The 13,955-nt window shown below is 36.3% G+C and overlaps 1 protein-coding gene across 6 annotated transcripts in view; it reads right to left on the reverse strand.

Annotated features, from left to right (window-relative positions):
* Window positions 1–13,955, reverse strand: part of ctnnd2a (catenin (cadherin-associated protein), delta 2a) — a 329,118-nt gene that overhangs the window by 25,824 nt on the left and 289,339 nt on the right. For all 6 annotated transcript variants that reach the window (XM_077244713.1, XM_077244712.1, XM_077244717.1 and 3 more), the window contains 2 exons: window positions 12,547–12,720; window positions 8,561–8,711 (listed from right to left, as the gene is read on the reverse strand). In XM_077244713.1, the coding sequence (XP_077100828.1) occupies window positions 8,561–8,711; window positions 12,547–12,720 (325 nt within the window). The remainder of the gene's footprint in view (window positions 1–8,560; window positions 8,712–12,546; window positions 12,721–13,955) is intronic.

Here is a 13,955-nt window from a genome sequence, read left to right on the forward strand (position 1 = left end):
GCTGAACTTTTCATTATTTCATTTAATTTGTATGTCATAATTTATTATCATGTTTACATCAAAATGTATTTATTTTTAACTTTATTTTTTAGCTTTTAGTTTAAGTTAATTTCATATTGTTTTGCTTAATAAATATATTGAATATGTTTATTTTAGATTAAACAATTACAGTATCATTGTGGACACGTAAATAATGATAGCATTTTTATTACACTATCCCTTTAAGCTGAAAGCAACATCACTCCGTTTCTCTGGGAAGAACACACACAGGTGGTTGACAACTGCATATAATGACTGAAATGGCATATTAAAATGGATCTGAATCAAATGAAGAGCATTAATATTCTCTGTCTGAGTTCAAAGAGAGTTGGTAAAATGTTCCATGAAGGCCTGAGGGTTCTCGGCTGGGTTTGAAATGTCACACAGTGGTGAAAGGCTTTGGGCAGCATTTCTGTGAGCCTTTATCCTGCAATAACATTTAAATGGATCCAAAGAGGGTGTTTTTTTTATTTAACGAAGCTAACAGCAGGTTCAAACCCCACTGGCAGAAAATGACCGACTTGGACATAAAAGAGAAGACAAGGCCTTCGAAGACAGACCTTAAAACAAAATTATTCTTAAAGGTTAGGAAGCAAATTAAATTAGAAAATCAGCCACCATGGAGACGAGAACATCCGGCAGTGTGGCTTTCAAGCGCTATATCACTCCCTGTTTCCGCCTTTGATGTCTGTCATAATGGATTAAAAGCAAAAGTATCTTACTGAAGACCTATGGATGCAATTTTAAACAGAGCCACCTTGCGGAGGGGGAGCCGGGACGGATGGAAAGATAGATTGAATGGCTGGATTTAGCCACAGAAAAGATAAAGTGGTGATTTTCTCGTGTCATTATTATGAAGCAGCTCTTTTGCTCCTAGGCACCTCTGGCAATCTCCTAATGAAAGAGAGAGAAAACAGATAAAGGAAGGGAAGATGGAAAAATGACCAAATGGATGCATGAGGGAGCGTGTGAGAGATGGGATGATTGGCTGCAAATTGAAGTGAGAGAGGACGTCCATTGGTCACAGCTGCACACACACACACACACACACACACGGTTATTTCTCTATAGGCCACTCTGTTGAGCACATGCCGTCTTTTCTCATCCTGTGTGCAGGTGGGCGGCTAATATGAGTCTTTCAGTCATCAAATCCGGGATGAAACTTTCAGTGATGGATCAGAACTTTTCAAATCCCTCTCCATCAACTCAAATGTCGGACCTTCGAAACAAGCCGAGTAAAGCTGGTTTTCAAACAAACTGCACAACTTCAAACATTTCCAACAAATCCACCGAGCTTTGTCTGCTAGTCCTCTGAAGAACGTGTCTCATCATGGTCCGTATGCCCACACCAATACCCTCCTATTTCAACGTGTGGAAAAGATTTGCCACCTGAAAGTTTGGAGAGCCATTCCGATTACATATCAAACTACTCTGCTGCTCATCCAATGCTATGCTTAACTTGTTTGTGTGTGTGTGTGTGTGTGTTCATTCATGCTCGTTACGCCTGATGTTGTGTGTGTTGAAGCCTTAAACAGCATCTTGGGGATTACAAACATGTTTAAAACTCAGCCACAGAAACTCACATAAACCCGACTGACAAATATACATATTCTCCTCAACGCAGAGGTTTGTAGACCAAGTTTTTTCACTGCTAATACACAAAATATTAAGAGTCCATACATAGCAATATATATATAAATAAATAAAACAACATTGATATTGTATATAAATCTAAATAAATAAAATAAAATTGAAATAAAAATATATATTTAATTATATAATATATATTTTTAATAAAAGAAATAAAAAGTAAAATAAAAGTAAACAAGTATTAATAAGATATATATATGTAGATGTAACAGTATTTTTTAAAATATGAAATTATAAAAAGATCCCAAATTCTCTCTCACACGGAAATCCAGATGAAGACCCCCCCCCCCCCCCCGACCCCTTAACCAAGCCTTAAGCCTACCCGTACCACCAAACCAGTCCTTAACCTTACCTGTATAAAGTACATACTAGTTAAAGACACTATTTAATATAAAGTGGGAACAGTCATTCTTATATTGTTAAATTTTCTGCTGAACATCCGGATCATTGTAAATGAGCATTTGTAAATGTAAAAAAGTGCATTAGGTAATATATGAACTGAAGTTTAAAGACACTTTTCATGAAGTGCATGATCATATGAATTAAAAGTTTCATGACATTTGTTAGCATTTTAATTTACATTAAATAATGACAGTGTTTAAAGGGCCCCTATTATGGATTTTTGAAAATGACCTTTCATGTAGTGTGTAACATAGCTCTAAGTGAATGAAAACATCCTGCAAAGTTTTAAATCCGAATGTGGACCGTATATAAAGTTATTGTCTTTCAAAAGTAAGAGTCGACAATGAAATGAATAGTTTTTCAAGCCGTTTCGTTGTGACGTCAAGACGAAACATTAGCATATTGTGCGGGAAGACATGAGGGAAAACTTGAACCTCAAACACTGCAGCTGATTCCTGTGGATGCTGGGTATCATCATGTCGAGAAGACGCTGTGCTCTACAATGTGAAGGTAAAGCCAGTTTTTTTACACTGCTCAAGATCGAGCATGTTAGGAATCGGTGGTTAAAATTCATTTTAACCACGATTCCACAGCAGTATAATCCTAAACTTTTGCTGTGTTCCCTTTATTTTACTTATGACTTTTTCTCAAATCTCGATTCAATGCAGGATTCCCAAATAGCTTGCTCTTGAAAGATGGTGTTCAAAATACTAACTGGTTAACTCACATTATTACTGTCATACTGAAATACGTCTGCTAATCAGTTGTGGGCCACCATTAAAAAACTCTGTCGTTCTCACAACTTTGAGGAAATATTGAGCATGGAGCAAGATTTGTTTTACAAACGTTTATGTTACATCAGTCATTCAGGATTTAGAGCTCGGCTAATACATTGCATACATGCATTGTTATGGATACAGTTTCCACGTGTTCACCGCAATATATTAGAAAAATACTCGGTAAATAAATTAGTACAAGTAAAATAATCGTTTTGTTGATGGACATGCACTTGTTAATGCTGATGGTGAGGAACAGTGTTGTGCAAGTTACTCCCAAACTGTAATACATTATATATTACTTGTTACTGTTATTTAAAAGTAATGCATTACCTTACAATATTACTGTCTCAGAATTGTAATGCGTTACATTACTCCTGTATTACTTTTGAGTTACTTTCACCAAAATAACTACACAGAAGTAGAACTTAACATTCTAAAATGACTAGGGCTGTAAGGATATGCAATATGAAACCCAAATCGCGACACTCAGATCCACAAACCTGCAGAATCGCGACACACACCTTCCAACTCCCAGCGTTATCCATACCGTCCAGATCCAATGCTACCACATCTTTAAATTACTATTAGCATTATCTGAAGTTAACTTAACATTGTAAAATACGTAGACCTACACCACAAAACTAGTTGAGGATAAATTATTTAAAATTTGGGAATTCCAGCGTTATGGACGTGACATTTGCAGTCAAAACTTGAAATATAAATTCTCAGAAAATGCATTAATACCAAAATATTGAAACGTCTGTTTATCCATAGGCTCCTCCATGAAAGGAGTCCAGACATTAGAAAAATATCAGTCTACACATGCGTTTTATATTTAATATTAGGGAAATAGACAGTCATGCGAGACGAAAAAAATCTTTAACTTTTAGGAGGCAACGATTTTTATTAATTTAATTTTTTTGTAATTCTGTGAATTACACTGCGCAAATCGGATGAAGAAGGGTTGGCTCTCCACAGAACATAAAATATTCATTTTATTTTATTTTTCGTGTTCGCATTTAAGAGGAAAAAACAATGTTACAGACGTGACAGTTCTCCGTTATGGACGCGACCGCTCTGAAGACTACTTTAAAACTTTCACAGAGACCTTACACACACAAAGCCTTTCTTTAAAGTGAATTTCGTTTTGTATTAATTGTATCTTAATTTTAATCAATGTTTCGTCAACCAATTGCCTGGATTTAAGCGTGTGAACTGGAGCGCATCTCATAAATGAACCGAAACTCAGCATATAAGGTAGCCTATTCACGGACTTGAAAAATATATCTATATTGAAATGTCTACTTGTAAACAGAACAATTCAAAACGAAAGAAAACAGACTGCTCTCTGCTTATGTAATGAAATGTGCATTTCTCTCTGGTGCATTCACTACTGCGAAGATCGCGAGTCAGCATCATCAACTTCATCTTGACTTTATTAATAAACAATTAAAATGTCTCCTTGCTATATTTGACATATTCATAATCATTGCTTTTGCCGATTCTTTGTGACAGGTTTTCGGTGCTTTATCGGCAGCGCCGCCGCACTTACATGAACGCGTCACCACCGCATCAAAAACATGATTGTGTGATGAAAACATGAAAAATACCACATAAACATAGCCTAACTGTTTAGAAAGAAAACACAGAACAAATAGCCTAATGCGCATACGTCCATCTCGCGAATGTATAATCTTCTTCATGCCATCTTCACCATTAGCCGCTTTTCCACTGGCCAGCGCGAGCACATAGGCCGAAATCATACCTCACGGCACTCCTGTACAAAATAAATCGCTATACAAATATATGGACGCTGCCATTTAGTCTTTATTTACAGACTTGGACACTACACGCGGCTATTGACTGACCACGAACAGGTAATATTTAGCCTACTTGCATTTTTCATTCGTTAATGTCTCGCGGTCTTGCTGTTTTTTTGTTGTTGTTTGTTTAACAATTAAAACTAAAAGTCTGTTGTAACGCAAGCCTTACTGAACATGTACCGAGTAAAATATTACTGAAAATTGATAAGTAATGCCTTACACTACTGCGTTACAGCAAAAAGTAATATGTTACTGTAATGCATTACTTTTGTAACGCGTTACTCCCAACACTGGTGAGGAATTACAGTTGCAGCATCTCATAATGTCCCTCAAACTGTGTAGTGTATCACTGAGAAACGTCCTGCTCGAGTCGTCCTTGCAATGGAGGTTTAGGTTGAATAACTAGTTCTTCCCATGTTTCATCATCGGACTCGCGCTAGGATTGATATGTTAAATCGACGTCATTGTTCGCTAATGTGTTTAGTTTACGGTGTAGGAAGCCTCAGGACAAGCAGAGCTGACATGGCAATGGGTGTTTTTGTTTTCGATATGCGAGCTGTACGCAGTAAACCAATCACAACAGACTGAGCTGTCTGGCCAATCAGAGCAGAGTAGCTCGTGGAAAGGAGGAATTTAGAGAGATTGATTAATCTTGACAAATCGTTAGAGAATCATTGAAAATGTGGTGATGTGCAAATGTATATTATGAGGAAATGAAACAGTTTTTTTTTTTTACCTTTGATGCATTTAAACCTATTGTAGGAGACTCCAAAACAACATTAGGAAACTTTAAAATAGCATAATAGGGGCACTTTAATAAGTTCATTAGTAAACATTAACAAGCACATTATCTGATATTTCAAGCTTTGTGAATATATATTAACTAATGATCTGTTAAGCATTATATAATGTTTGTTAATGATTTGTTAATGAAAGTTATTATAAAGCGTAACCTAAAAATAATTATAAAAGAGAAAAGGACAAAGCAGAAACAGAGATTACATTTATGCTGTACCTGAGGGCCTAGTTTCAAAAGTGTACATAAAACTAAAATGCAGCAAAATGAATTCTCTTTTAACCTCGTGTAAACAAATCTTTATCAGAAAAATACAGTATCAAAGCTCCAGGATAAAGCTTGATCCTGTGAAACTGGATTTAATTTGAATAAATAAATTAATTTATACAAACAATCAATCTTCAATCTGATGCATGATCAAACGGCATAACTGAATGGGCTATTTACATTCAATTCATGTTACCAGTTTCCATCCTTTAGGCTAAATGTTTTGTAAAATAGTTTGAATATAGATTTCGTGATCAAACATGTAAAATACATCTCTGATGAAAAGACAAGACTATGGGAGAATATACAAAAAGAGGAACCTTGCTTGATTTTATTGCTCACGGCTCTCAAAATCTTTTGATGGTTGACCATGTTGAACCGTCTATAAAAGCAAAGCGTGAGAATAGCCGCCAGTCACAGACCGTGTTTACATGCACACACTTCTGTCAATACGGATAAATTTAGATTCCGAATGTACTATTTATAAACTCTGATCTGATTGAAATAGCAATTTACATGTGCATCATATGTACTGTATGCAATTTATTTTTGAATTATCTATGCATCTATACATGCTAAATCTACAAAGACAGGAAACACATTTCAATGGCGATGTATAATTGAAGACAATGCGATCTGAATGATTTTGGATGATGTGCAAATCTAGGCAGACTCCAGGTGGCAAATGCGCACCAGTTGTTTTGGGAGCTGAGACAGGCAGCAGAACGAGGCTGGGCAGCCGTTTCCATGGAGACGCCGAGACTCGCCAGGGAAACCACGTTTATTAGCGGGTGAGATCAATAGTCTGCTGGTGATGTCACTGGGAGAATTTGAAATGGTGTGAATCAGTGTGAGATGGGATGAAGGAAGAAAGAATACAAGCTCTAATTATGCACCTGATGTGGCGGGTCAGCATGTGACAACAGGGACAACAGCGGGCCCAGTGTCTGATCCTGTCATGTACTTGTTAATATGTTTAATTCTGAGGCAGTGCAATGCTAAACACCAGCAGCGCTGTATGAAGGTAAGGTCACATCCCAGTTGCAGGAACCTCAAAAATAATGACAAATGATTGGAGTTGCTTGTTTATGGTCATGGAGGGGAGGTACAATTGTACTATCCTAAACAGAGTCACTTCGACCCACTTGACCTCTTCGTTGAGAGTAAACAATGAAAGAACTACCAGCATCTTATTCTTACAGAAACAGAAAAGGTAAAAATTTTTGTCAGCAGTGACAATGAAAGACCGTGAAAACATTATCCTCCCTATTCAGAGGCATAACCTGAGCTTTCCGAATGCGGTGCAGAGCGCCAAGCGATTAAACGCATCTCCTTCATATTAATCTTGTTCTAAACAGTGGAAACGTGATGAAGTACCACACAAAAAGATATTGGGCAAATTCCATTGAAAGTGAGCATCACTATGCCCTACTCACTGTGAAGGGCAGAGCACTTGAAGTGAGCACTCAGAAGGGTTTTGAGAGAACAATATAAGCGTTATGAACACCCCACACTTGTATATTGTATCTGATTGTTACCTTATTAACACAGCAAAACCAATCCATAAAATAGCCATTAAAAACATTTGCATAAATTTTAGCCATGGGTCATTATTTCATATTTATTTAAATTTAAGCATGACTACTTTTTGTGTAACACTTGAGGTAAACATGAAAATACATCCATTTACAAGAAACTGATATTTTCTGTTGGGTTTTTAGTTAAAAATAAATGACCTCAGTTTACAAAATTATTTGAGGATGTGCCACTCATGATCAGAAATGACAAAATTATATGTATTTTAAAGTGGCAATTATACGTACGCTTTGCTTATGATGCTGAGGATTTGTGATGGTATTTAGACAGTTGCTCACTTTTATTTGGAGTGACCCTTTGAATAGCCTTTGAAACCATTTGAGTTGCATGTCACTTGTCAGTAAAGTCAGCTGACCAACACAAGCAAAAAAAACAAAAACAAAAAGCCAAAGCAAAATTCAAAACAGTTAGATTGGAACGATCCTTTTTTAAGTTGCCCCCAAACAAAATCACAAAACTCACTTTCAGAAGTCAGTCGAACAAAACAATAAAAAAAGAAACAAAACATCCCAACCAAAACAAAACGTAATTTTCCATTATACCAGAATATCAAAACAAAACAAATGAAAACAACCCAAAGAAAACAAACAAAATACAAAACAAAATCGAAGCAGTTCAAAAGAAACAACTGGAGTAGCCTCCATGCAAAACTTCAAACCATTTGAGTTCCATGTCAGTAAAGTCAGATGCACAAACCACCCCAAAAACCTACCACCCCAAAACAAAACAACCCCAAAACAAAAACAAAATAAAAAACAGAAAAATTACTTTTGAACGAACTTTAGACTAACCTCAATGCAAAATATTTGAGTTGCAAACTATGCCCAGTCAGCAATGAAAACAAAAACAGTAAAGTCAGCAATGAAAAAATAACAAAAACAAACCCAAATCCAAACCATATATATAAACAGTTCCACAAAAGCTGTACCCCAAGCCTAGAATGTGCAGCCTGATGCTTCCTAACCCATTTAAAATGATGAGTGGCCAAAAATGTGTAATAATAAAATGACAGTTATCTTCCTTTGAGCTGAGAGCTATGAACGGCCCTCTTTACCACACTGGCTAACACAAGAGACTGGACTCCATTACAGAGAAGACAAAGAGACCACAGCTGTTAACCCTGAGCTCTGCAAATCTGAGGGCTCAGAACCATTTGAAACAAACTGAATAAAAGAAGACAGTCAAGAGAGGGGAAAAAAGGACCGTACCGATTAACTCTTTATTTCTGATGTCCAAGGCCATGTTTCTGAGCGCGGTAGCGACGGCACACACCACGCGGTCGTTGTCTATCCTCAGCAGCTCCACGAGGATGGGCAGACCCTTCTCTTTCCTCACCGCCGCACGGATGTACACTGACCACTAGGGGAGACACGCACATAAACAGGTATAAGTTGCTAAGTATGACAATATTATTACAGTTTTCCAACTATATATAGTTCTATGTATCAGCAGTTTTTAGGAGACCACGAAGTGCATCTTCATAGTTGGATATGCCATGTGGGCAGATGTCTGTAAAGTGTCTCATTTTGATTCAGCTTCCCGTTGACAGTGTAATCACACTCCCCAGGTTACAGTGAAAGACTAACACTAGCTCAGAGCTTTTGCTCTCACAGGTTCTCTATGTATGACCCCAGCTGTGGGATCAGGCTTTATCAGTGACGGAGTGTCAGCTCAGATTAGACTCTCTGCTACCCGGCACTTCTGCTGCAACAGGGGAGACCGCAGCATACGACCCAAAGGGCATCCCCTCAAATTCCTCATTTATGATGACCTCTGTATGTGTGCATAAGAAAAACAGAGACAGTAACACAATGAAAGAGGCGCTGTCTTGTGAGCTGCCAACCTAGACAGCATTTATACACATAGGAGCACTCAAGACTTGAAAGTTGTTTTAAACACTAGGCTGTCTAATAAGATATTTCATTTTGCCCAAATTCAAAAGCATCACATGGGTCCGTCACAGATATAAGTCATCCCCAAGTGCATTGAAAAGATTAATCACATACAGCAAAATACTGATCATAAATAAGCTTCTTAGACTATGGTCAAAAGTTTTTTTTAAAGTCTCTTATGATCAAATTATTTATTTATTTGATTAAATATAATAATAATAATATAACAATAAATATTTGATAGTAATATTATAATATATTGTATAATATAATATATATTATATATAAATATTAATATTGTGAAATATTTTTACAATTTAAAATAACTGTTTTTTATTTAAATGCACAGCCAACTGCCCGGCCAAAAACAAGCCGCATTTTGGATTTAAATAGCAAATGGTTTAAGTCCCCCTGTAGTCAATAATTTTATCCCTTAAAACTCATCTTTGATCACCAAAATTACATATTTAAATGTTTTTTTCTTAAAAAAAAAAATCTTCATGACTTAAAATAGCTTGAATGTAACTCTACACCCGTGCCTCATTTAGTATACACTGTTCTATGAATATGCAAATTAGCTCAGCCTCCACTCACTCACTCCAGCTCAGAGATCCACTCGTTGACGATCACACGTTGACCTGATTGGTTACAAGATAGTTTGTGATGTCTTAAACACCAGCGATTTTCAAACGCGTTTTTGAGACTGTCTTTGGTTCACTGCATTTTTAAGGAGAAAATACTCAGAAATGGTGTTGACTTATGAATTTGCACATAGTTTGTCTTAAAGAATATTAAAAACACCATATAAATATATAAACAACATTAAAAACTTGATTTTTTCAAGAGTCTATGATTGGATCATTATTGCAGGGATTATTATGTTTCTAGCATGTTAAGTTTGGCAACAGTTCTTCTAACCCTAATTGATGGAGACGCTGAGAGACCCTTTCTCGATGGAAATAACATCCCAACATTGAGAGACCCTTTCTCGATGGAAATAACATCCCAACATTGAGAGACCCTTTCTCGATGGAAATAACATCCCAACATTAATTTCCATCAAGAGGTGCATCATTTTTTGTTTAAGATCTTGTATTGACAATGCAAGAGTCGAGCACTCTGTAAAGTCTCCTCCAGCACATCCCAAAGACTTTCAATGAATTTAAAGTCTGGACTCAGAGTTGCCAATTCATGAGTGAAAATTATTCTTCAAGCTCCCTCCCAACCATTCTTTCCCAATTTGAGCCTGATGAATCTTGACATTGTCATCCTGTAATATGGCCATGATGTCTCTTCCTAAATGGTTAAGAAATGAAAAGCTACACACTCCATCAATTAGGGTTAGAAGAACTGTTGCCAAACATAACACGCTAGAGACATAATAATCACCGCAATAATGATTCAGTCACAGACTCTTAAGCATATGCCCATTTAAATCCAAACAGCGCCTTTTTTTTTTGAGGGCAGTGTATTTTCAAATTCAATTTTAATTGATGCCAAATCTCAATTTTTAAGAAACTCAAGAAACGTTTTATTATTATCAATGTTGAACAGTTGTGCTGCTACCTCCAGAGTGTTAGACTCTAGCAAGCTAATGCAAAACTCTATTAATATCAACTGGTTAGTCGAGGCTCATGCACGCTTTACTTGAGTTGCTGCACATGTAGAGTGTTTCGAATCAATCACTTGTGAGTTTCCTTTGCAGTTAGGATGCTGCCTAACATGGTGTCTAACAAGCAATCTGTTTCATTTCTGACGCTTGGTTTCTATTTCTGTGGCGTTGTGCTGGAAGCCAGATTGGCTGAGATTGCATTGAATCAGGTAAAATATATCAAAGAGGCAGCTTACTAGATTTAGGAAAAGAGAAATGGAATAGAAATACGGTTGTATGGATATGTAAATCTGTTATTTAGTTCAGATCAACTTGTATCAGTGCTAAAAGTAATTCAATAAAATAAATATCCTTGAAAATGTAATTGAAAATGTGTTCTTGACGACAATGCATTCTTCACCCTTAAGATTTTTTTTTATATCCGTAAGGGCTTTGTTTCCGTTTCCTAGAACTCCCGGCATGAGATTTATTAATCCCACTGTCCAAGAGGAACTTGAAAACATAAACAGAGAGCTTAGTTCACATATATTAAACCAGGGCTCAATGTCAGCTCTTCTAGTTGAACAAATAGAGCGGCAATTTTTGTGAACCGGACAAAATGGGCAGACAGACACAGTCTCTTCCTCTCTCTATTGCTTTCCCGCTTCTCTCTCCTACAAACTCAACCCAACAACAAACACGTTTACAACCTGTTGCCCTGTAGGTGTAGAGAGGGAACGTGGGGACGTCACTTTCATTTAACTTCTTGAAGGGGGTCTAAACCTGTTATGAGACTTCAAAACCAATCCCATCCAATTGCATCTGTCTCCATCTGAGAGTATTGATCTTGCAGAGCACATCGGGTGGATTAGAGCTCTCGAGCAACAGAGGTAAAACAAGCTTTTGTCGTTGTGAGACGGTAAAAAGGATGTGAGAACAAAGAGAGAAGCGGAAGCCAAAAGGGAGATTGGTACTGGTTTAAACATCTGATGAAAGCAACTACTTTCAGATCAGGAAAAAAATCAATATTACACCATTTCTTGTCACACTGTTCAATAAATTTAGATTTTGACAGCGACGAATATATCCTTCACTAAAATAATTTTTTATGCTAAAGTGTTTTAGTGGTTGCTGTGAATTGTAATACTTTGAGACATACATTTTTTTTAAATAAATGTTTTAATCTGTTTTTTAAAATTCTTTGAATATTTTTTTAATGTTTCTAAAGGCCTCTAATGCTACCAATACAAAAATATAAAGAAAGAATATATATTAAAAAAATTATATAAATAAACAAATCAATCAATCAATAAACATTTTAATATTTTTTTAAAGTTCTTTAAATACCCCTAGTCCTAAATTTACATTTGCTTGCACAGACAGATACGACAAATAAAAAATAATTCAATATTCGAACATTTTTAAAATTCTTTGAATACTTTTACAAATATTTTTTAATGACCCCCTAACCCAAAGTAAACATTGGCTTCCACTCAGAAAGATACCAATAATTAAGAATAAAAATAAATAAATTGGACGATGCGGTCATAGACAGATACCAACAAATAAAGAAATCAGTAAATAAATTGGCGTAAATGGTCATATATTTCAAACAGTTCATCACCAATGATGAATGCTGACACATAAATATCAGTTCATTTATTTGTATTTTAAACAACAATATGTGTTGCACACCGAGCCAAGGGATTACCTTCCAACTCCCGGCAGCCAGGTTCTGCAGCGCCCCGGCGGCCCCCTCCAGCGTGTCCGGGTTGGAGCACTCAGACAGGAGAGTGAGGTAGGGCTTTACTATCGACGGATGCCACAGCATCTGAATACCCTTGGGGGGCTCAGCAGTATCTGGTAGCGGTCCCACACCATCCCACTACAGAAACAAAGAGTGTGACATCAAAAACAACAAAGTCAGATAGGAAGACGCACACAAAATCCATCACCATTTAAATTTAAAAGGGGTGTTCACACTGACATAAATCTGCAGCGAGCAGCTATTCGACTAACAATGAGAAATCAGAGAAGAACATGTGATCTGACTGGGAAGTCACTGTGAGGATTTTACTGTTCTGTATGAATTATATATACGCTAATGTTCAAAAGTTTGGGGTCAGTATGTTTTTTTTAAAAGTTTTTGAAAGAAGTCTTCTAAATTTCCGAAGGGTGCATTTAGTTGTATAGGAAAAACAAAAATATTTTGAAACTTTTTTTTAGAATTGAATAACTTTTCTATTTGAATGTATTTTAAAATCTGTTTTATTCCTTTGATAGGAATGCTGGATTTTCAGCATCATTACTCCAGTCTTCAGTGTCACATGATCCTTCAGAAATCATTTTAATACGGTACTGAAGAAACATTTAATATTATTATTAATATTGAAACATGTTTTTTCCAATTAATATTTATGTGGAAACCATTTCTTCCCCAGGATTCTTTGATGAAAAGAAAGTTCAAAACATTTATTTGTATGCAATTTATTTGTCTGCAATCAGCATTTATTTGAATAAAAATCTTTTGTAATATTATACATATCTTTAGTCACATTTGATTAATTTTACACCTCTTTGCTGAATAAAAGTATACATTTCTTAAATCTTAATGAGCCCAAAACATTTTGAACAGTAGTGTACATCTATATAATAAAAAAATGATATAAGGATAACCACAATCAGAAATTGTTTGCATTCTGAGTGAGTCAGATTCATGAATTAATAATTGTTTCTCTTCATCATGATATGATGATGTATTATACACTGCTGCGTTTTCTATTACTGTTCAAACAGCTTCTGAGTGTTCATTTTTAGCGGCAAGAAACACTTTTTAGTTTTACCTATTTATCTTTTGTTATCAGATTTTCCCACCAATAACATTACGGCATCCAGTACAGCGACCTGGTGATCTCCTGAGATAAAATCACTGTCATTCTGTACAGGACAAAAGTCGACAGTAACACCCTGCGCACACACACAAACACAGATCTCTTGAGAAATCTGGGCCTGAATAAACACAGACCCGGTCAGGAATGACGAGCTGTAAGCCTGTGTTCGGCTGACTCTGAGGCGTGTGGGTGAGTCAGTTTGAAAAGTGCTGGTCTCACAGGCTGACCT

The sequence above is a fragment of the Siphateles boraxobius genome, unplaced genomic scaffold (genome assembly GCF_051911475.1).
Source record: "Siphateles boraxobius isolate OS27281-9 unplaced genomic scaffold, OSU_SipBor_1 26, whole genome shotgun sequence".
NCBI classification, from domain to species: Eukaryota; Metazoa; Chordata; class Actinopteri; order Cypriniformes; family Leuciscidae; genus Siphateles; species Siphateles boraxobius.